At 63.6% G+C, this 23,992-nt stretch overlaps 1 protein-coding gene across 1 annotated transcript in view; it reads left to right on the forward strand.

The window, feature by feature from the left end:
- Positions 1–2,504: 2,504 nt before the first annotated feature.
- IPO13 (importin 13) overlaps positions 2,505–23,992 on the forward strand; it is a 68,992-nt gene continuing 47,504 nt past the window's right edge. Inside the window, 2 exon segments of the mRNA XM_089780384.1 lie at positions 2,505–2,693; positions 16,079–16,815. Of these exon segments, the coding sequence (XP_089636510.1) occupies positions 2,634–2,693; positions 16,079–16,815 (797 nt within the window). The 5' untranslated portion in view covers positions 2,505–2,633.

A 23,992-nucleotide genomic window follows, 5' to 3' on the forward strand; every position in this document is an offset into this window, starting at 1 on the left:
CCAGGGGCCTGGCACGGAGGCGACCCCCCCCCCCCCCACTCACCCCGGTGGCAGGATCCGGAGTGACCCGGCAGCCTGCTCTGCCCCACACCCACCTCCCGGCCGGCTGCACCCAGGCCCTGTCCATAGGATGGTTGGGACGGCCGCCACAAGGCCCCAGGCAGCCCCCCGACCCACCCGCAGCGGGCCCTGGAGCGGGGGCTCCCTCTCAGCAAGGGGCCCGGCCCTGCACCCCGTCTGCAGCGGGGCGAGCTCCGCCAGCCGGCAGAACGGGGGTTATCGCTCCAGGCCTGCCCCCAGCCAGGGGCCGCCCCCCCGGAAGAGCCTTGTTCCCCGCCCAGGCCGGGCCCAGGGCTCTGGGCAATGCACGTGGGGGAGTCGTGGGAACCGCGCAGCGCAGCCCCCCCGCACAGCCCGCACCACCGTCCAGTGCAGAGCCCGTCCCGGCTGCCCGGCTCGTGCAGACAGAGCGCCCCCTCCCGCCCCCCCCATGCCTCTGAGAGAGGCTGCGGGGGGGCACCCTGGAGACAGTGCGGGGGGGACTGGCTTTTAAGCCCCCATGGTCCCCAGGGACCCCCCACGGCCCCGAGGCACCCCTGCCCACGTAACCGCCCCCTCGCAGAGCCCCCAGGGACCCCTGCCCCATTTACCCCCCCCCACAGCCCCGTGGGACCCCTGCCCACGTAACCGCCCCCCCGCAGAGCCCCCAGGGACCCCTGCCCCATTTACCCCCCCCCACGGCCCCGAGGGACCCCTGCCCACGTAACCGCCCCCCCGCAGAGCCCCCAGGGACCCCTGCCCCATTTACCCCCCCCCACGGCCCCGAGGGACCCCTGCCCACGTAACCGCCCCCCCGCAGAGCCCCCAGCCCCATTTACCCCCCCACGGCCCCGAGGGACCCCTGCCCACGTAACCGCCCCCCCGCAGAGCCCCCAGGGACCCCTGCCCCATTTACCCCCCCCCACGGCCCCGAGGGACCCCTGCCCCATTTACCCCCCCCCCACGGCCCCGAGGGACCCCTGCCCACGTGACCGCCCCCCCGCAGAGCCCCCAGGGACCCCTGCCCCATTTACCCCCCCCCACGGCCCCGAGGGACCCCTGCCCACGTGACCGCCCCCCCGCAGAGCCCCCAGGGACCCCTGCCCCATTTACCCCCCCCCACAGCCCCGAGGGACCCCTGCCCACGTAACCGCCCCCCCGCAGAGCCCCCAGGGACCCCTGCCCACGTAACCGCCCCCTCGCAGAGCCCCCAGGGACCCCTGCCCCATTTACCCCCCCCCACAGCCCCGAGGGACCCCTGCCCACGTAACCGCCCCCCCGCAGAGCCCCCAGGGACCCCTGCCCACGTAACCGCCCCCTCGCAGAGCCCCCAGGGACCCCTGCTCCATTTACCCCCCCCCACGGCCCCGAGGGATCCCTGCCCACGTAACCGCCCCCCCGCAGAGCCCCCAGGGACCCCTGCCCCATTTACCCCCCCCCACGGCCCCGAGGGACCCCTGCCCACGTAACCGCCCCCCCGCAGAGCCCCCAGGGACCCCTGCCCCATTTACCCCCCCCCCACGGCCCCGAGGGACCCCTGCCCCATTTACCCCCCCCCACGGCCCCGAGGGACCCCTGCCCACGTAACCGCCCCCCCGCAGAGCCCCCAGGGACCCCTGCCCCATTTACCCCCCCCCACGGCCCCGAGGGACCCCTGCCCCATTTACCCCCCCCCACGGCCCCGAGGGACCCCTGCCCACGTGACCGCCCCCCCGCAGAGCCCCCAGGGACCCCTGCCCCATTTACCCCCCCCCACGGCCCCGAGGGACCCCTGCCCGCGGCGCTGGGCGCAGAGGGGAGCCGGTCGCACGCCGCTTGCCTCTGGCCGCCAGGGGGCGCCGCAGCTGCCGGAACTACAACTCCCAGAGTGCCTCGCGCCGGGGTCCTCGCTGAGGTCGGCCGGGCCGCGCCTGCAGGGAAAGCGCCCTAGGGCCGCGCCGGGCCGGGCCGGGGAGCGCGAGAGGCGGGGCGGGGCCGGGCTGCGGCAGTCACAGCGCGCGGCGCTCGGCGGGCGGGTGGTCCGGCCGGTCAGGCAGCGCGCGGGCAGCCCCGCCAGCGAGGCCCCCGCCCGGCGCCGCCACCGGCCCCGCTGTCAGGCAGCCCGCGAGCGGCGGGGCGCGAGCCGACCTCGGACCCCCCCGCGAGCCCCCCCGGCCCCCCCCGCGACCCCCCCGCGACCCCCCCGCCCCCCCCCCCCGCGACAGGCCCCCCCGCGAGCCCCCCCGCGCCCCCCCGACCCCCCCGCGAGCCCCCCCGGCCTCGGACCCCCCCCGCGAACCCCCCCGGCGGCCCCCCCGCGCCCCCCCCCGCGAGGCCCCCCCCCCCCGGCCTCGGACCCCCCCGCGAGCCCCCCCGCCCCCCCCGGCCTCGGACCCCCCCCCCCCGGCCTCGGACCCCCCCGCGAGCCTCCCCTCCACAGCCCCCCCCCACCGCAGGCCCCCGCGAGCCCCCCGCCACAGGCCCCCCCCGCCACAGGCCCCCCCGGCCTCGGACCCCCCCGCCGGGCCCCCGCGGACGGACAGACGGTCGTAGCCCCCGCGATGCCGCCCCCGCCTGGCCGGTGCCGCTGAGGGCAGCGCGACCCCCCCGCCACGATGGAGCGCAGGGGCCCGGCGGCGCCGCACCTGGACTTCACGGTGGAGAACGTGGAGCAGGTGAGCCCCCCCCCCCCCCCGGGCATTGTCCTTCCCACCCTGCCTGCCCCACACCTGCCTGGGCCTCCCCCCAGCGCCACGTCTGCCCCAGGCACCCTGGCTGCTCCCCCCAGTCGGGCTGCCTGGGGGGCCTGCTCGGGGATCGGGCAGTGCAGCCGGGCTGGGCGGTTCTTTGGGGTGTGCCTCCACCAAGGGGGTGCGGCTGGTGGGTCTGTGGCGAGTCCCCCAGGGCCCAGCGCCCCAAGAGCCTGTGAAATGTCACTACGCGCCCAGCCTTCGGCAGCAGAGGGGTGTTGTCATTCCCTCCCGGAGCAAGGCCTTCTCCTTGCAAGAGTCACCTGAGTCCTCCCAGGCCTCAGCCCTGCTGGGGAATGGGGGCAGAATCGCCCGCAGGTGCCACACTAACTGGCAGCCAGTGACGGTGGCTGTGGGCAGGTGTCCGGGAGAGGGTCCGTCTCTGGGCAGGGCTGTTGGCACCTGGCTGCTGTGCCGGGAGGATGTGGGAATCTCATGGTGCAGCCTAGGATGCCAGTCCGGGGCATTCCCCCCCTTCCACAGGCCCAGAGGAGTCACGTGATGCAGTCGGGGGGGGGGGGGGGAGCTGGGCTGGAATTTGGGAGTCCAGGGCTTTGCTGAGAGATTCAAGTGATTCCAACGGTTAATGTCGCTCTGCCCTCCCCAACCTCTACCAAACAAACCGCTCTCGGGCTCTGGGCCCCAGCCCTGTGCCCTAGCCACTGGCACAAGCACCTCCCCTCTCTGCACGCCCCAGCTGTTCTCTGAGCTGAATGCTGCGTCTCCTCCGCCCTGAGGAGCAGCAGGGCCCTCGGGACTCAGCACTCGGGGGGGTAGCTTTGCTGACGCTGCTGTTCTTCCAGGGAAGCCCCCAGCATTTCCAGCCAATAGGCCAAGGGCCACAGACTCGTTACTTTCACCACCCCAGGTTCTGTAGCCAGCCTGGTGAGCCATGTGCTGCAGCCTCTGCTCCCTTGTTACCAGAGTCGTGCCGTTCTGGGGGTGGTAGGTAGCTCTGTCGCACACTTTCTCGTGCCTCTTGCGGCCGAATTTGGGCGCAGTAATGGCCAGTTTGTCATGCAGCAGCCCAGCAGAAAACCTGCTTGGTGGCCTGCCAGTCCCAAGCCTACAATATTGCATGAGCCGACTTGTATCTTGAGACGTGGTATTGTTGGACCGGAAGAGACCTCAAGTGGCCAGTCCCCTGCACTCCCAGCAGGACCGAGTATCATGTCACGTCTCTCTAACCTGCTCTGAAATCTCTCCAGTGACTGAGATCCGGCAACCCCCTGGGCAATTTATCCCAGTGTTTCACCACCCTGACAGTGAGGAAGTTTTTCCTAATGTCCAACCTGAACCTCCCCTTGCTGCAGTTTAAACCCGTCAGTCAGAGGTTAAGAACATTTTTTTCTCCTTTCTTGTAACTACTTTTTATGTACTTGAAACCGTTCTTGTATCCCCTCAGCTATCTTTTCTCCAGACAAACAAACCCCGGCCTTACCCTTTTCCTCATGGCTCATGTTTTCTAGCCTGTTAGTCATTTTGGTTGCTCTTCTCTGGGCTTTCTTTCATTTGTCGGCACCTTTCCTGAAACGTGTCCCGTTCTGGGTGCCCCCATACTCCAGTTGAGTCTGTCTGGCTTATAGCGCTCCTGCTAATGCGGAGGCATCCCAAGGCGCTGCGTGTTTGGTGTTTGCAGCTGTGTTACATTGTTAACTCCAGATCCCTCTCAGAGCGACATTGCCCCCCTTCCACAGGACACGCAATCTGAGGGTGGGGCAGCGCTTTACAAACACCAATTAATGGCCAGTCTCTCTGCAGAGACAGTAAATCCTGTTCTCCCCATTTTACAGATTGGCATAAAGAGACTGGCCATGAGGTGATGTAGCTGGGAGTAGAAGCCAGGAAGCCTGACTCCTAAGCTGAGTTATCCTTAGGAGTTAGCCTGACTCCTAACTCCAGTCATCTGCAGAAGTGGGCTGTGCCCACGAATCCCATCTACCTGCTTTGTGAGTCTATCAGTGCTACCAGACCATTGGTTGTTTTCTAAGTTTATCCTGTACAGACTAACTCGCACCCTCCCCCCCAAGCTCCTAGGCCCTGTGTGTGTACAGCACCTAGCACAGTCCGGTGCTGGGGCTCTTGCGTGCTGTGTTAAGGGAATAAATAGTAAGCGCTCTCTCCTCTGCTCGGGACGAAGGGACGCTGGCAGTTCGTTTTAGACGCAGGTTTGGTTCTTAACAGGCTTTTCAACAGACTATAAATCTCCTTAAGCAGCCTCAGGGAAAAGAGGTTCGGGTGACCCCTCGATGTGTCGTCTTGAATGGTGGGGGGCACAGTCTGCGAAATTACTGTGGGTCCCACTAGAGCTTGAGACCCCCACTTTGGGGGGAGTGTTGTCAGGCACTGGACAAACACATGAAAGAGGTAATAGAGATGCAGCCGTGTTACTCTGGTCTTGCTGGAACAAAAAACAGGACTATGCAGCACTTTAAAGACTAGCAAGATGGTTTATTAGGTGATGAGCTTTTGAGGGCCAGACCCACTTCCTTGATCTGAGGGCCCACGAAAGCTCATCACCTAATAAACCATCTTGTTAGTCTTTAAAGTGCTGCATAGTCCTGTTTCATGAAAGAGGGGGTCTTTCAACCTGAGGCAAGGCAAAGCTGTACAAAGAGCAGTTCTAGAAGGCATGTGGTAGAGGGTATAACAAGCAACCACGGGGCAAGAGAGGGTGGCACGAGAACAAGAGTCAGCCAGGTCTGCTGAAAGATGACAAATGGAAAATTAAAGGAAATACTTGTGTCTGCAATTAACTTGTGGAACTCCTCGCTACAAGGGGTCATTGAGGGAAGGCGCTTAGTAGGATTAAGAGAAACTATTGGCTGTGCTATGGATATTAGAGCGTTCCAGAAATAGCCACATGTCCCAGGCCAGAGGGAAGCACTGATGGGAGGTGTGTGTTGGGGGGTGCAGAGCAGTCAGATCATTCCACAATCGACCGCTAGGTGCTTTGTTGCTCCTTCTGCTGAGACTTCTGGTCCTGACCACGTCTAGAAACAGGGCGCTGGTGTAGCCGGCCCCGGGCTGCTTGGGTGCGGTAGCTGCTGCGTCCCTGGGAGACTGCAGTAGTTTGTTATTCTTAGTAAAGAATAAAATTGTGAGGCATGTAGAAGAACATAATTTGTTGGACAAAAGTCAGCATGGTTTCGGTAAAGGGAAATCCTGTCTTACTAATCTATTAGAGTTCTTTGAAGGGGTTAACAAACATGCAGACAAGGGGGATCCAGTAGCTACAGTATACTTAGATTTTCAGAAAGCCTTTGACAAGGTCCCTCACCAAAGGCTCTTGTGTAAATTACATTGCTATGGAATAAGAGGGAAGGTCCTTTCTTGGATTGAGAACTGGTTAAAAGACAGGAAACAAAGGGAGGAATAAATGGTAAATTTTCAGAACGGAGAGGGGTAACTAGCGGTGTCCCCCAAGGGTCAGTCCTGGGACCAATCCTTTTCAACTTATTCATAAATGATCTGGAGAAAGGGGTAAGCAGCGAGGTAGTAAAGTTTGCAGATGATACCAAACTGTTTAGGATAGTCAAGACAGAAGCAGACTGTGAGGGACTCCAAGAAGATCTCACCAAACTGAGTGATTGGGCAACAAAATGGCAAATGAAATTTAATGTGGATAAGTGTAAAGTAATGCACATCGGGAAAAATAACCCCAACTATACGTACAGTATGATGGGGGCTAATTTGGCTGCGACAAATCAGGAAAGAGATCTTGGAGTTATCGTGGACAGTTCTCTGAAAACTTCCACACAGTGTGCAGCGGCGGTCAAAAAGGCAAATAGGATGCTAGGAATTATTAGGAAAGGAATAGAAAATAAGACCCAGAATATCTTCCTGCCCCTGTATAAAACTATGGTACGCCCACATCTTGAATACTGTGTACAGATGTGGTCTCCTCACCTCAAGAAAGATATTTTGGCCTTGGAAAGGGTTCAGAAAAGGGCAACTAAAATGATTAGGGGTTTGGAACGGGTCCCATATGAGGAGAGGTTAAAGAGACTGGGACTTCAGTTTAGAAAAGAGGAGACTGAGGGGGGATATGATAGAGGTCTATAAAATCATGAGTGGTGTGGAGAGGGCGGATAAAGAAAAGTTATTTATTAGTTCCCATAATAGAAGAACTAGAGGACACCAAATGAAGTTAATGGGCAGCAGGTTTAAAACTAATAAAAGAAAGTTCTTCTTCACACAGCGTGTAGTCAAGCTGTGGAACTCCTTGCCAGAGGAGGCTGTGAAGGCTAGGTCTATAACAGAGTTTAAAGAGAAGCTAGATAATTTCATAGAGGTTAGGTCCATAAAAGGCTATTAGCTAAGGGATAGAAATGGTGTCATTGGCCTCTGTTTGTCAGAGGCTGGAGAGGGATGGCAGGAGACAAATTGCTTGATCATTGTCTTCGGTCCACCCTCTCTGGGGCACCTGGTGCTGGCCACTGTGGGCAGACAGGCTACTGGGCTAGATGGACCTTTGGTCTGATCCAGTATGGCCATTCTTATGCTCTTATGTCACAAACACCTGCGGGGGGCGAGGGAAGGGAGGCTGGCGAGGCAGCAGCGAGGAGTGGTTAGGTACGCCAGCCTTGCGCCCACGGAGGTGGCTTGGCTTACCCGTTGGCTGAAGCTGGAGCTGACCTGTCTGGTTGCTGGCTGGCTGAGACAATTAAACATGGTGACAGTGCTGGGCAGGAAGCGGGGGCTGAGTGGCCAGGAAACAGCTGTTCTCGGGATATTGTTAGGAGGACCCAAGGAGGGAGCATGGTTCTGTTCAGGGCTGGAGCAGCCCCCGGGTCTCCTCTCTCCTGTGAGCGAGGGGTCCGACGGCAGCAGCTTCTGCAAAACTTAAGCTTCCATTGGCAGGAAATCTGCCTGTGCCTAGCTCTAGCTGAGGCGCTTTCACAGTGTGACGGATACGTGAGATTACCTGAGCCTGCAGCCAGCTGCAGTGCCTCTGCTGCTGCTCCAGCCCCGCCTGCAGAGTGGCAGAGGACAGCGAGCTAGGCTGTGGCCAGTACCCCAGTGGGCATGCTCCTGCTGCTGCCCAGAAAGACTCCCGGGGGCATTGAGTGAACCAGGCAGTCGAGGGCAGCACCCCAGTAACTGCGGGCAAACGCAGGCGTGGCGTGGCGGGGGAGGGGGAGGATGCAGGCTCTCTTTCCACCTCGTCTCTGCGGGCTGGGAGAGCTCAGAGTGGGGCCGGTGTCCGCGCTGCAGAGGCGGCCACAACAGGTGGCTGCAGTAGCAGGCTCCAGGCTCCAGGCGCAGGCTCCTCGGCTTTCCCAGGCAAGCGAGTGACAGGCTTTCTCACCCAGGCGCTGCCCGTGGGCCCCTCCCTCGTGTTTGCCACGGGCCTGTGTCTGAGGCCGACGCCTCTGCTTACTGGGGGGCTGTGGCAGGACGCGAAGCCCATCTCTGACTCTGCCAGCCTGTGCGCCTTGGTGAGACACCTCGCCCCCGCCGGGGCCGTCCCTCCCACAAAGTGGGGCCAGTGCATCTCTGCGGTGCTGTGTATCCGCTGAGCTCTGCATCTGTCCTCGCCTGCTGGGTCAGGCGGCTCCGGAAAGGTCCTGGGCTCAGACAGAGATGGCGCCTTTGTCTGTGCCACAATAGCCTGCGTGTTGGCCTTCTCACGGGCTGGTGGCACTCGGCGTGGGCTGTGCCGGCGGGGCGCGGGCACGGAGCTCTGCCGCTCGGAGTGGGTGAGTGCGCTGCCTCCCTTCCCCCAGCCTTTCCCTCGGCAGCCTCTGGAGCTCAGCTCTGTGCGGCACGGGCTGGGACCTGCCAGCTGCTGCTCTGGGTGTGGGGCTTGGCCTGCGAGCCAGGTGGGAGATGGGGGGCAGAGTCACCGCCCAGCTCAGCATGGGTACGAATCAAAGGCAGCCAAGAGCCGTGGGCCTGGGCTCGCTCAGTGCAGTGTAAAGCCCTCTGCAGTGACAGCAGGGCAGTCTCCTGCGTCCCTGGCGCGCCAGCACGGGGCCGGGGCTGTTCGGAGACAGCCTGAGTGGGGGCTGGGGTGGGACTCCTGGGGGCCAGTGGGGGTTCGGGGAGCAGCCAGTGCTCCTGTGAGGCTGGGCGTTCTCTGTGCGACATCCAGCAGGACTAGCAATGGGAGCTTCCGGCTCCATCTGGGCCAGGCTGAGGGGCCTGGGAATGGTCCTGTCGGCTCCAGGCCACCAGATCTAAGGCAGGCCCCAGCAACAGTGGGTCTGGAGCGGCCTCCATCCAAATGGCGGCACCGTGACCAGGTCACTGTGTCTCGGCAGAGCCCCCGCACACATCAGAGCCCTTCCTTTCCCTGTGTTGGGGGCAGGCGGGCGTGGCGGTGCCTGATCTGGGCTGCACCGGCTCTGCAGCTTCGCTGGCCTGCTTGCTTTCACTGGCGCTGGAGAGCTCTCTGGAGCCACGGGGGAACCTCGCTGTGCTCTTGGTGCCCAGCTCCTCCCGGGGGAGGTGAGGACAGGCCCCGCCTTGGCTTTCCCAGCTCTCAGCTCCAGCTCCTGGCCGCTAGCCCATCGCTGCTTTCTGCAGCCCAGCCTTGCGTGCAGGGGCCGCGCTGGTTTGTTGCCTCCCTCGCAAAGCCCAACAGGTGCAGCCAGTCAGTCCTGGCTGCTGAGCGCTCCCCCGAGGCCTGGGCTGGCTGGGGCGGGAGGCTCTGCTCTGCAGGGGGAGGAGTCGAGGGGCCTAGGGAGCAGAACAAGCCAAGAACGGCAGCCAGTGCCTGAATGGAGGGGCTGCTGGGCTCTTGCCGGGCACAGGGCTGCCCCTGACGGCAGAGCCTCGTTCCTGGCGGAGGCCTTCTCTCCGTACCCGGTGCGCTGCTGGCACTGCCCCCGCCCCCGCAGAGTCACCGCGCTGGGGGCGGCCCCGGCCTGGCCTGGGCCTCGCTGGGTTGGGAACGCTGCAGCTGGGACCAGAAGCGACAGCTGCTCCCGTCCTGCTTTGGACACTTTTCCTCTGCCTCGCGCCTTTGGACACGAGATGCAGCCCACCTCTGTTCTGGCTGACTCCTTAGCCCGGCTTCTGGGGACCCCGCTGCACTGCTCCCTTTCTGCGGGGGTGCCTGCGCGGGGGGGCTAGGCCACGCTGTGACTGCCTCGTGGGAGACCGTGGGATGCGGGGACTGGCTCAGATGGGGACACTGGGGACGTAAGAGCAGCCAGACCCAAGGTCCGTCCAGCCCCGTGTCCTGTCGGCCGACAGTGGCCAATGCCGGGGCCCCGGAGGGAGCGATCACAACAGGGAATCCCCCTCCTGTCGCCCAGCCCCAGCCCCCATCCCTGCCTCTCCTGGCCAGTCGCTGCTGATGGAGCGACCCCCCAAGAAGCTGTCAAGACGGGTGCACCCGCTCTCGTCACTTCCCGGTGCCACAGTGGAGAGGTGGGCAGGGGCTGCTGAGAACAGCTTCTCCCAGCCACGTGGCTTGGGTGCCGTGTGGCCTCCCCAGAGGGACGGCAGGGCCTTGGGGGAGGGTTCTCGGGGCATCCAGGAGGGCAAGTCACGTGGGTCCCAGAGAACTGTCCGTAGCAGCAGATTTACGCCCACCCAGGGCCCTAGGGCCTCCCTTGGCTCTGGTCGCGGCTGAGTGAGGGGCTGTGCTCGGCCGGGGCGGGGAGTTTCCCTGTAGGGCTGGGATTCCCGGGCCTGTGTGCCGGCCGCCCCCACCCTCCCTTCTGCCCGTGCTGCGAGGCGGGGTCTCTGCGGCGGGGCAGGGCGGGGCAGCAGGCGCTGGCTCTCGGACACGCCTGGCCCTGTGTGCAGATGCTGGGCAGCCTTCTGCTGAGGCTCCCTGCTCTTCCGGGCCGCTCCCTTGAAGCTTGGCCGAGGCGTGTTCCTGCGCTGGCTCGGGGAGGCATTTGCAGCTGTGATCGCCGTCCCTCCTGGGGCTAACCAAGCCCAGCGCCGTCCCCTGGGGCCGCTCCATTGCGGCTTCAGGGTCCACGGTTGGGCTGGGAGCCCGGGCTTGGATGCTGGGACTGCCCAGCGTCACCTGCCTGCCCCCCAGCTGCAGAGGCAGCGCTGGCTGCTTGGCCGTGCGGAGCCGTTCCCAGGGGCTGGGAATTTCCATGTGGTGCCCTGCAGAGCGGCAGGTATCCGCGTCCAGCCCCAGGGATGCGCATCCGCGGATGTGCCTGCAGAAACCCGTGGCTATGGTTACGGATCCACGCTGGGGCGGGCTGGCTGGCTGGCTGCTCGCTAGGGGTTCTCTCCCTCCTGCCTGTCCAGCCGTGGTGGGGAGAAGGGGGCTGGCGCGCTCCTTGCTCGGTGTAGCCATGGTTTCTGTTGCTTGGCGGCAGCCGGCTGGGCTGACGCAGGGCTAGGCTGCTGGCTGCGAGGCTCTGCCTTTGGCCGGCGGGGAGGGAGCGTCTTCTGCAGGAGAAACCCAGGGCTGATTCCTTCTGGAAATAGCAGCCTGATGGCCACTGCCAGGCAACGGGGCCTGCTTCTGAGCCTGCCCCACGACACGTGTGGGCCCCGTGCGCCTGAATGCGCTGCATTCCACGCGCCTGTGCGCCAGTAGCTGTGGTCTGTGTGCTCAGCCAGAGGCACCCCTGGGACGAGGCTCCTAGGGCCCAGCGGGCGAGGGCGAGGGCGAGTGCTTACGGCGCGCCCCCAGGACATGGGGTGCAGGCCTGTGCAGCTTGCCTCCTCCTGCCAGCCCTCCACCTCCACAGGCGGGCGTCTGCCTGGGCACTCCTCCCGGGGAGCCAGCAGCCCCCGGCGTCTCTTTCCTTCGCGTGCGGGCAGGGAGACGGAGCGCTGCCTCGGGAGAGGAAAGCTCTAAAGCCATCACTGGGCACTAAGGGCCCTGGGTGTTACCCGCAGGATGTCTCTGTCGCTCCCACCCACTAGGGTAACCCCATTAATTGAAATACCCCTGCCCCAGGCCCTAGGGCTCAGGTGTGCCTGCTGCGGTCCCACGGCCCTTTCCCAGGCAGCGAGCCACACACGGCAGGAGCCTCGCGCTCTCTGTGAGCGGTGAGCAAGCAGGCAGAGTGCACGTGCTCAGCGCCCAGGGCCCTGCTCGCAGTCCCAGCGGGCCAGGCCGGGGCAGTCTCCTCTGGAGTCTGGCTGCTGCACAGCACGGGCGCACGGCGCATTCTTGGCAGCTCTGCTCGTAGTCTGGGTCTTGGGGGAGAGTCCTTCCAGGTCTGTCCTCGCTCTCTGCTCCTTTGCCTTTCCTGCTGCTCTCCCCTAGGGCCCCAGCTCAGCGTGGCACTCGAGTCCTGCCTCGCTCCACTGTACCCGGTCCCTGCACTGACCAGAATCACCTGAGCAGTCAGCCCCGCCGGCCGGCCAGGTGCATGACCCGGCAGACAGGAGCGACTGAAGGCAGCCCGCTCAGACGGCCGGGACGCGGGGCCCGTAGTGCTAGAGCAGGATTTCTTCCCCGCTCTTGCCGGGTGGCTGCTCCCCAGACCCCATGCGCCCAATGGAGTTTTCTTTGCCCACGTGGAGCCCTGCGGCTTCCCCGCAGTCAGTGGGCGCCGTTGGGACGGGGGCTGCTCCTCGCCAGCCTGGCGGGACACTGGGACTGCGAGGAGGGGACCGGCCAGTCTGGCTGCAGATGGAGGCCGTAGGCTCTGGCCTCCCACGCTGGCTCCAGAAACAGGCCACATCCGTACAGGGACTTGCTTGTTGCTCCTTCCCCTGCCCCCAACATGACCAGGTGAAGGGGCCGAGCCGTGAGCGGCTGGCCGGAGTTCCCTTTCCCACTGGGAGCTAGAGAAACCTCATCCCCTGGCGGAGGGCCGGCCGGGCAGGGCTGTTGCCAGGCCCTGAGCTTGCTGGTCAGCTGTGCAGAAGCCAGCTCTGGTTTCAGGCACAGGCAGGCTGAGCTGGTCAGAATGCACCAGCCCCTCCCCCCGCGTTTCATTCCCCGTCTTTCCATGGCATCAGTGTCACGCGCTTGCCTCCTCGCCACCCGCCCGGCCTTGGGGAGCAGGGGCCGTGGGCCAGCCTGGAGTGACTGGCCGGAGGAGCGGGGGCCGGCATTGCCCTGGCCTGAGAACTCTGCCTGGCCCGGCTGCGCGCACGTTCGACCAGCCTGCCCCAGAGCTCTGCCAGCTGGATTTCTCCCTGTCATGTTGTAGGCCGTGACCCATTCTGGGCACAGACCCTTGGTGTCAGCAAGCCCCAGCAAACACCTGCTCCTGCGCGCAGCGGCTTCCTGGCTGGTTTGTTTCAGACCAGGAGTGCGGCTGCTTAGCTAGCAGGTTGCTGGGGGAGGACTGTGTTTTTCAGGAGGCTCCTAGCTGCTGGGGCGAGAGGGGTAAGGCTGTGTGGAGAGGGTGGGCGCTCAGACGTGAGCAGATGCCCATGGGAAAGTCAGCAGTGCCCCCTTAACTCTGCCCCCTTACACGTGCGTAGGTTTGGATTTCTTGGGATGTGATTGCACCCCGCTTCCCAGATACAGCAGTGTAGCCTGGGCCTGGCCGGGACGGAGCGCTCCTGCTCGCTTTCGTTCTGTGACCTCGCACTGTGCTCCGTGTCGCGGGGCGTTCGCCAGGCCTGCGGGGAGACTTAGTGCTAAGGGTAATGCAGGGTCGTGTTTTAACCGTGTGCGCTGCAATCCTGCAGCGGGTTCTGACTGAGCAGCCCCCTCTGAAATCGGTGGGGTTCATGCAGGGAGCAGCCTCTGCCTGCTCGGGGCAGGGGCAGGCTCCAATTAGCAGCTGTGCACCATGCCCGCGCCAGTTGGCATGCACCGCCACCCTCCATCACTGCTCAGCGCGTGAGCTTGCGGCTGAGTTGAGCTCAGTAGGCGGGAGGGCTGTATGTGCCAGCACATGCTCACCAGTGGTCTGCCATGTCTGCAGTGTGGGGTAAGAATTGCTTCCTGAGCGCTCCTCACTTGAATGACTTCAGTGGACTCTGTTTGACGTATACGAGAGTGCACCGTGCTACCCCGCACCAAGGCTGCAGGCAAAGCTGCATGATACTTTCAAATTCTGTTTGAGAAACTCTGAATACCCAGACTTTGATGAAATGCAGACTGGTGTGTGCAGAAGGGCAGAGCTAAGGTTATACGTGTTGTGCTTAAAAGAAGCACCCGGGGTCTTTTTCGGGGGTAAGGCAACACCCCACATTTATTGAACATCCATACATCAATCAATGTTCATCATATGCATAGGCTACATAGCACGCATGCACTCTCACACGCACGCACACACGCACACTCCATCTTGTTGTTACCAAAAGTTGTTCCCCCTCACTGCACTGGCCAGGTGAGTTAGATGGGGGAGGGGTGGAGCCGGGCTTCTGCTGATCCGGATCGATGCTCCCATGTTGACAAGACAAAGACCCGGGGTCCCTCTGCAAGATGCCTCCTATGTATCCCTCTCGTGCAGCCAATTAGGCATCACCTGGCCTTTCCTAATGCTGCTCCAGAGAGAGGTTCCAAGGGCCGGCGCTTGCTGCTGGACTCCCAAGGCGTCTGTCTGTCCAGTCTTCTTCATGAGCTCACTTTGCAGGTATTGGCTTGGGTCTGGCTCCCAGCCCCTCTCCACCCTTGCAGCTGCTGCTGGAGGGGCTCCCCTTTCAGTCTCCATTCACACCTCATTCATTTCAACAGGGCAGTCGAGGGAAGGGGAGAGCTCAGAAGACAGTGTTTGTCATACAAGATCTAGATCTCTTAGGAGAAATGCTGCAGAGACTCTCTAAGAAGACTTAACAAAGACAGATCGAAAAGGACAAGATCTGAATACAAAGTACAGTATCACAGGGATTTCTCCACGTGTACAGCTTTAATGCTGGCATCCCCTGATGGCTACTATTCAGTGTGTACAATACGGTAGCACCTACAGGTCACCACCACGTTGGGTCCCACTGTGCCAGGCACCATACGGGTGTGACTGTCCCTTAGCAAGCCGGCGGGGGTTCTCCACACTGAGGGGAGATGTTCTGAGTGTGACTCCTTTCCTGCGGACACTGGGCCTGGCCTGACCCCCACTGCAGGATGTCACAGGAGAGAGCCCTTTCCCTGTGTGATGGTACCTTGCTGGTTGCTATGCTGGGCAGTGGGCTGGGGGTGACCCCCACTGGCTGCTGTCTGTACCACGGCCCAGCAGGGCAGGGGATGAGTCCCTAGGCAAGGGTCTCTCAACCTGTCCAACCAGCTACCCCCCAGGGAGAGGAACAAAGGAAGGTGGATGCCGCCCCTGGCTGGGGGCAGGGCTGGAAGAGAGTTAGTTTCTGTCTGGGATCATGGAGGAAGCAGCCTAGGAAAGGGGCTGGGATTTAGGGGCCCAGTCTCCCCCATCTCAAGGGGGGCTGAGGCAGCCTAGGCCTGCCCTGTGACCAGATTACATCCGTGCTGGGCTGTATCCTGGAGAAGCAATAAACTCCCTCTGTGCTACTGGCTGGCGGAGTCTGTCCGTGCCACTACGGGGGTGCAGGAGTCGGGAAAACCCCAACGCGCCGTCACATCCTGCAAGCCTAGAACAGCTTCTGCCTCGCGAGGGGCACAGTGGCAGCAGAGACGGTGATTTTCTCACCTTGCAAGATGCTGAGCTCTGATTCTGTGCTTTTCCCTCTCACTCCCCCGCCCAGCTTCCCCGGCTTTCTGCAGCCACAGCTTCCCGGAACCCTGCTGCCTGCTTCCCGCCCAAACTCCTTCCTCTCCTGGGCTTCCTCCAGCCAGCCTCTGGCGACACGGCTCCGGCCCTCCCTCTCCTTTCCCTGCTCACTCTCTGGCCCGCTGGAGTGCAAGAGCCTTCTCCTGGGCATCTGTCTGGAACAGCCTCCCTCTGGCTCGCTCAGACACTCAGCAGCGTCGTGCATGACCCTCTCCCTTATCCTCCCTCCTGCGCTGCCTTGAAGCCAGACGGGCCACGCCATGTCCTCAGCCTGCCGACTCCTGTACTGTGTCCGCCTGCTGCCTGGTCTCACGCTGGGACGTGGGGAGACTTGCCCAGGGCCCTGGGAGGATTCCAGAGGCGGGGGGAAGGGGAATCTGAGGCCCTAGCGGGGTGGTGGTGCTGTGCTGGCTCTTGGCCAGCAGCGGCGCCGCCAGGCTCAGCCTCGTGGTCCAGGCGAAGCGAAGGGCAGAGGGGTAGCCTGTCCCCGCCGGGAGCACAGCTGTGAAATGGTGACAAGTATCGGGGGGGAGAGGAGAATGGTCTCTTCTCTCCCACTGCCCCCCGCCCCGCGTGCTGTGGTGCAGTCCAGTAGGGCGTGGGAAGTGGGTGGTGTCTGTGGGGACATGATGAGAGCGGGGCTTGGGGCTGTCGACGGGGCACGCGAGGGGCTGGCGGGTCCGGGGGGCGGGGCTGGAGGGGAGATGTTCTCATGTCTTCTGTCTCTGGCAGGCACTCCACCAGCTGTATTATGACCCAAATATCGAGAACAAGAACCTGGCTCAGAAGTGGCTCATGCAGGCCCAGGTCTCGCCCCAGGCCTGGCACTTCAGCTGGCTGCTCCTCAATCTGGACAAGGTGCCGGAGATCCAGTACTTCGGGGCTAGCGCCCTCCACATCAAGATCTCCCGCTACTGGAACGACATCCCTGCCGACCAGTACGAGAGCCTCAAGTCGCAGCTCTTCAGCCAGATCACCCGCTTTGCCAGCGGCTCCAAGATCGTGCTCACCCGCCTCTGCGTGGCGCTGGCCTCGCTGGCGCTCAGCATGATGCCGGAGGCCTGGCCGTGCGCCGTGGCGGACATGGTGCGCATGTTCCAGGCCGAGGACTCCAACGCGGATGGGCGGGCACGCTGCCTGGCGCTCCTGGAACTGCTGACGGTGCTGCCGGAGGAGTTCCAGACCAGCCGCCTGCCTCAGTACCGCAAGGGCCAGGTGCGCAGCGTCCTGGCCCAGGAGTGCGGCTCCGTCTTCCCTTTGCTGGAGCAGCTGCTGCAGCAGCCGGACTCCCCGGGTTTCATCAAGCAGAAGGTACTGAAGTGTTTCTCCAGCTGGGTGCAGCTGGAAATCCCGCTGTCGGACTGCGAGAGCCTGATCCAGGCAGCCTTCGCCGGCCTGCGGGACCCGGAGCTCTTCGACACGGCTGTGGAGGCCATCGTCAGTGCCATTTCCCAGCCCGACGCCCAGAGGTGAGCGCCCGTCCCTGCGCCCTGCTCCGGCTGGGCCCTTCGAGCCCGTCTGCCTGCCGCAGCCGCCTGGCCCCAGAGGCTGGCTCTGAGCCGGCTGCAGTGGGAGGCGGGGGGGGGGGGGGGGTGATGGCACGCGTGGGCCGAGCAGCCTGGGGGAGGCCTTGAGGGTTTCACCGTGGGGCTAGTCTGTGTGGGTGGCTCTTACCCGGCTTGTCCCGCCTGCCAGCGCGTTACACACACGTCACTGCTCCTGCCCGGACAGCGCCGCGCCGGGCTGGGACCTGGCCATTTGCACTCCTGCGAACTGGCGTGTGGCCACTGCAACCAGCTCTCCCTGCTTGGCCAGGCCCACGCCAGGCTCCTCTGCCGCCCACCGGAGCAGGTGCTACACAGCCGGCTCCGCCCTTCTCTCCTGCAGACGGGGCTCCTGTGGCCTCCGTGTCCGAGGAGTGGAACAGCTGGCTCGGCTCAGTCCAGGGAGAGCTCCGCTGGGCAGCCAAAGAGCACGCTGGAGGCAGGCTTGCCGCCTCTCGCCGTGCCCTAGCTGCGAGGGACAGCCACACTGTGCCGCTTCCCCCTTGAGCTTGGCCGTGACTCTCCCTGGAGAGCGGAGCTGGGGAGGGTTGGGGAGAGGCGCCCTGCCAGCGGCTCCAGCGCCCGCCTGGGCCTCTAATGAGCGTGTATCTGAGCTGCAGCCACCCTCCGGGCTGTGGGAGCGATGCCCACCAGATGGCGAGTCCGCAGGTCTTGTTGGGCACAGCCCCTCTTCCTGGGTCAGCGCCTCGCCCCGCTTTCCTGGGGGAGCAGGGCTTTGCCGGCAGCGGGGTGCACTGGGAGCTGCTGTGCGGCGGGGGCCGTGGGGCCGGTCACTGCCGGGACCCCTGCGCAGCTGCTCAGGGCAGACGGACGCCCGCCCGCATGCCGCTTCTGGAGAGCGACGCCCCCAGCATGCCTTGGAGCCTGGCTGCTGCTCCCTGGGAGCGGTAGCCTCCTGCGCACTACAGGAGGATGGACCCCAGCTGCCCCAGGCCGTGGGGTGGGCGTGAGACGGAAGAGCAGAGAAGCTGCTGCCATGTCCAGTTCTGTCCAGTGCTCCAGCCGACTTGCTGCCCTGGGCGCCCTCCTGCCTGCCCCCAGAAATAGCCTCGGACTTGGGCGGGCGGGGGGAGCCCTGCGTTCAAGCCAGCATCCTGTGGCTTAGGGCGTCGTCTTCTGGGCTGCCTCCTCCCGCTCTCACCAGCCTGTGGCGTGGGGACCTTGCGCCCACATGACACCCAGCTGGGCTTTGCGAGTGAATTCAGGGAGGGGCTGGGTAGGGCATTCTGGGGACACCGCGATACCTGCAGGGGTTTCTGGTGCCCACTGCTGCCTCCTCAGCACTTCGTGAACCGGTCCTCCCCCAGCCCGGGAGTCCATGGCCCTGGGCATGCTTGTTCCTTTGTCTGCGCTTTTCCCTATCCCGAAGGAGCTCCTGCCATCGGGCGAGCGCATCTCCCTGCAGGGTTCAAGAGGTGGGCGTGCCACGGGTTTAGGTAGGGGCATAGGGTATTCTCAGTCTTATCTTTCTCGTTCCTAACGAGTCTCGCCCGTCTGTTGGCTTGTCTGATGGCGGCTGCACACGGGGCGGGTGTTTTCCGAGAGCTCTCTGCGGAGTGGGACCGGCTAAGTTAGTCCCCACCCTTTTATACGGACAGGCAGGGTTGTGTTCCCCAGTGTTCATCACGGTGCATGTATCGACCTTACCTTTCATCTGCCCTGTTGTGAGACCCTTTTGTAGCTGGTCAGTCTGCCTAGGACTGAACTATCTTGAGCAGTTTGGTCTCCTCTGCAAATTTTACCACCTCATTGTTTACCCCGTTCTCCAGATCATTTCTGAATATGTGAATAGGGCTGGTCCCAGGACAGAGTGCTGAGGGACCCACTAGCTACCTCTCCACTCTGAAAACTGACCATTTATTCCTACCCTTTGTTTCCTGTCTTTTAACCAGGGTGTGTCTAGACTACAGGGTTTTGTCAAAAGAACTCAGCAGTTTTGTCGCTGGCGGTAAACCACATTCTCTGAGGAATAACGCCCTTTGTCCACAGAGTTCTGTCGCCAGAAGGCGTAATTGCATTTACCCTGTCCTTTGCGTCTACACTGTCATGTCAACAACGCGGCTTGCTTTGTCGACAGAACTGAATGTCGTCTAGACACTCTTTGTCGACAGAAGCTTTGTCGACAGTATCTGTCGACAAAACTTCTGTCGACAAAAGCCTGTCGTCTAGACAAACCCTCGGTTACCAATCCATGAAAGGACTGTCCCTCTTATCCCAGGACAGCTTACTTGACTTAAGAGCCTTTGGTGAGGGACCTTGTCAGAGGCTTTCTGGAAATCTTAGTGCACTATATCTACTGGATCCCCCTTGTCCACGCGCTTATTGACCCCTCAAAGAACTCTAATAGATTAGTAAGGCAGAATTTCCCTTTACAGAAACCATGTTGACTTTCCCCCGACAAATTATGTTCATCCATGTGTCTGACAATTTTATTCTTTATTATAGTTTCAACTAATTTGCCCGGTACTGACAATTTACGGGCCTGTAATTGCCAGGTTCACCTCTAGGGCCCTTTTTATATATTGGCGTCACGTTGGCTACCTTCCAGTCGTTGGGTACAGAAGCTGTTTTAAAGGATCGGTTACAAACACAGTTAACAGTTCTGCAGTTTCCCACTGGAGTTCTTTCCGAACTCCTGGGCGAATGCCATCTGGGCCCGGGGACTTGTTACTTGTGAGTTTATCGGTTTGTTCCGAAACCTCCTCTCGTGACACCTCAATCTGGGGCAATTCCACCTAAAAGGACGGCTCCGGTCTGGGACTCTCCTCACGTCCTCAGCCGGGAAGACCAATGCACAGAATTCAGTCCTGTCCCCAAAGAGCAGGCCAGGCCCCTCTCTCGCCCCCTCCCAAAGCGTGCAGGGCTGAGGTACCCCGGCTGTGAGTGCACGGAGTGGATGCTGGCACGAGGAACGTGCGAAGCACCTTGCACAGAACACTATGGAGCGAGTGTTGTTCGGGGGTGGCTGTGGCGGAGGCAGGAGAACAGAGACGGGAAGAGCGGTCACACGACTCGGTGCCAGGCACTGCCCAGCACAGCCCTCGGGGGAGGGGGTGCCACCCCAGGGGCACGGCCTGGCGTGAGGGCATGCACTGAGGCATTGTTCCGAGCTGGCAGCTGCCCAGCGACGGGTTCTCTGGCTCGCTCACTGCACAGGCTGAGCGGCCAGGCAGTGTGGAAGTGCCCCATCGTATTACCAGCCGCCCCGTGTTCCCCAGAGGCAGTGTGCTCGCCCTATAAAGACACACACCTCTGTCAGGCCCCTGGCACTGCACGGGCCAGAGCCTGGCGCGTTCCTAGAGCAGAGCTGTTGGGCAGACATCCGTCGGGATTTTAAAATGGCCAGTGAACCCACCGTGACGCTTGGCAGGTTGTCCCAGCGGGCAAATAGCGTCAGGCCGAACCGCAGGCTGAGGGTACCTGGCGTCCGCTTCCAGCCGCTGGCTCGGGTTCGATCCTCTGTGCTGGCCTGGAGAGCCCGATTGTCACTAGCTCCCCAGGGGGCTGGTCCATGGCCGTCGGGGTGCTCTCGGAGTGCGTGGCTGGAAGGCAGGGTTTCGGCCCTGGCTCTCCGGCTGAGCACTGTCCTTCGGGACACGGGATGCCAGCCCCGGTTGCAGCAGGACCCAGTAGGAGGCACAGTATCCGCTCTGCTTCTACTCGGTCCCCATTCGTGCAGCCCGGCATCCTGTTAGCTCCCCTTGTCGCCCTAGGAGCTGTCCGAGTCCCTGTGGCCCAGGCTAGGGCCCCCTGCTGTCGTAGGGCCTGCGTTCCCTCCGGCCCCACGGGCAGTGTTCAGCGCTGCCTTGCTGGCGCCCGGCTTGCCAAGCGGCCCAGGCCACCCTGGGTCTGGACCTGCTCTCTTTTCAGGTATTGCCCCCCATGGCTGTGCGAGCTGCAGGCTTCCTCAGGCCTCACTTGGTTTTTCCAGGTCCTTATTTCACAGCAATAGCGTAGGGCCAAGGCTCCGTCCCCGAGGGACCCCGCCGGCTGCACCCCCCTCGCCGGGGCACCTGGAGAGCCAGCAGCCAGCCTGCAGTCCACGGGTATCAGACGGAAGTGGCACTCCACCAGAGGAGCCACTGCTGCTCCCGGGAGGTCTCTCGGTGGGCTGCCCTGGCCCGGCCAGCTCCACCGGCTCATAGTGACCCAAAAGACTCGGGGCATCCTGGCTCTGAAACAGGGAGGGGGGATGAAACACTCCCCTCCCCCCCAGTGTTCAGCCTGCCCTGGGAGCCGCCACGTGGAAGGTCGAGACTCCGCGCGTGCCTGGCCTCGCCTTCTCGCGGGGGGGGACGTGCCGCAGTGAGCGCTTGGCACTGGCCCAAGTCTTTCCTGCCCTGGCCAGTCCACAGCCGGCCCGGGAGCTCCCGGCCCCCCAGGGCTGAGCCAGGCTGGAGAAATGCCCCCCGCGATGTCTCTGAGCGAGCCCTGGGCCCGGGCTACTCAACCTCGGAAGCCCTGGGGGCCACAGTGACACAGCACATGCCATGGTGGCTTTTACATGTAAATGTATGCAAATGTATGCATAGCATGAAACCAAAGGTGCAGGCGAGACTGCCCAACACGCAGGCCTCATTGAAGTCAGTGCAGCGTCCCCCGATTCCCCGCTGTGTGAGCGCTTGGCGTGAGCAGTGCCGGGCCAGGAGTGGAACTGCTAACGCGCGGATCAGCAGGAGACCACACTGCTGACTCGCCTTGCGGGCCGTGTTCCCGGGGCAGCCATGGTGAGCCCCACATGCACCCGAACCGCACCCGGGCTGCGTGTTGAGTAGCCCTGCTCTGGCCTTCCAGCTGGCGAGACGCCCGGGACGCGGAAGGCTGCTCCTCCTACCCTGGCCCCCAATCTTCTGGTGCTTTGCTGGTTCCTGGCAGCGCTGTGTGGCTTGCTGAGGGCTGGCGAGCTGCGAGCTCTGCTCCGGGGTCTCTGGGGAGTGGAGAGTAGAGTCACCTGCCTCGGTGACCCGAGGGCCGGGGTGGGGGAGAACCATCCTCGCAGCCCAGAGCGTGGGGCTACGGCCGGGGCCGGGTACGGCGGGGAGCTGGCTTCAGGTGGGCCTTGGGCAGTGGCGCTCAGGCAGGGTCGGCGGTTCTGCCCCTGCGAGCTCTCTCAGCGCGCTGCGTGCGGCTGGCAGGGGCGGAATAGCTGCATCTCCAGATAAGATGCCTCCGTGACCAGGTAACTGGCAGACGGCACAGTAGCCTCCAGCACGGCCTGTCTCTGGGGGCCATCAGCAGCTCTTCCCTGTCGCTTGTGCTTGTCGCACGGCTCTCGTGTCCTGGCAGCCCTGAGTCGCACTGCCTGCCTGGGACTGCTGAGCGCAGGAGGTGGGCCCGCCCGCGGGACGGCACCAGGAGAGGGGCGCGAACCCTGCACAGCGGCCGGCTGGGAGGAGATGGGACAGGGAGCGTGCGGTGCCGGTCGCTATGCGTGGGCTGTGGGTGACCCCTGCTGGCCTGCGTCTGTAAGCACGGCCCAGCGGAGGGGGGCCTGAGGCCCCTCAGCTCACAGTGACCCAAGCGGTTGGTATCTGCCGAGGGATGGGGCTGAACAAAGGAAGGGAGGGGTTGTGAGCAGAGGCTGGGCAAACGGGGAGAAGGGACTGAGCGGAGGGCCGGGAGTCCAGGGGCCTAGGCACCCTGCCCCAAGGGGTCTAGGGCGGCCACGTCACGTCTGTGCTGGGCGGTGTCCTGGAGGAGCGATGACCCCTCTGCTCTACCGGCTGGCGGAGTCTCATGTAGCAGACGGGGTGCAGGACCGGGGTCCCCGACGTGCCGTCACATGGCACCACAGCGCTGCCCCAGCAGGGACTCCTGAGTGGGGTGTGACGGCGCGGCGGGGGCCCCCACCCTGCACCCCTCCGCAGCCAGTGGAGTAGGAGGGCTTATTGCTCTGCGAGGTACCGCCCAGCCCAGGTTCCATGTGGGCATGGACGTGAGGGGGCAGCAGCTTCAGACCCCTTGGGGTGGGGTCCACAGGCCCCCGAAGCCCCAGCACTCAGCTCAGTCTCCTCTTCTCATGATTGCCCAGCCCAGACTGCTCTTCTCCAAACCCCTAACACGCCCCCCCCAGGCAGCCCCACCCCTTCCCCTGGCCAGGGGAGAACCACCTGGGCCATGGTCTCTGTAACACGGGGGCCTTCAGGGGCGGCCCCCCGCTGGGCAGTGCTACAGACACCGGCCAGTAGGGGTCACCCCCGCCCACACAGCCACCAGTGACTGTCCAGCAGAGTGGGCCCAGCCCCCAACTATGTCACAGGCTGCCCTCTCTGTCGGTGGCGGGCGCTGGACACATGGCAGGTTCTGTTGGTGCCGGACGCGTGGCGGGCTCAGTCGGTGACGGGTGCCGGACGCGTGGCAGGCTCTGTCGGTGACGGGTGCCGGATGCGTGGCAGGCTCTGTCGGTGATGGGTGCCGGACGCGTGGCAGGCTCTGTCGGTGACGGGTGCCGGACGCGTGGCGGGCTCTTTTGGTGCTGGATGCATGGCAGGCTCTGTCGGTGACGGGTGCCGGACGCGTGGCAGGCTCTGTCGGTGACGGGTGCCGGACGCGTGGCAGGCTCTGTCGGTGACGGGTGCCGGACGCGTGGCAGGCTCTGTCGGTGACGGGTGCCGGACACGTGGCAGGCTCTGTTGGTGCCGGATGCGTGGCAGGCTCTGTCGTTGACGGGTGCCGGACGCGTGGCGGGCTCTTTTGGTGCTGGACGCATGGCAGGCTCTGTCGGTGACGGGTGCCGGACGCGTGGCAGGCTCTGTCGGTGCCGGGTGCCGGATGCGTGGCAGGCTCTGTCGGTGACGGGTGACGGACGCGTGGCAGGCTCTGTCGGTGACGGGTGCCGGACGCGTGGCAGGCTCTGTTGGTGCCGGACGCGTGGCAGGCTCTGTCGGTGGCGGGCGCTGGACGCATGGCAGGTTCTGTTGGTGCCGGACGCGTGGCGGGCTCTGTCGGCGCCGGCTGCCGGACGCGTGGCGGGCTCTGTCGGCGCCGGCTGCCGGACGCGTGGCGGGCTCTGTCGGCGCCGGCTGCCGGACGCGTGGCGGGCTCTGTCGGCGCCGGCTGCCGGACGCGTGGCGGGCTCTGT

The sequence above is a fragment of the Pelodiscus sinensis genome, chromosome 9 (genome assembly GCF_052426305.1).
Source record: "Pelodiscus sinensis isolate ZL-2025 chromosome 9, ASM5242630v1, whole genome shotgun sequence".
In the NCBI taxonomy this organism is placed as follows: domain Eukaryota; kingdom Metazoa; phylum Chordata; order Testudines; family Trionychidae; genus Pelodiscus; species Pelodiscus sinensis.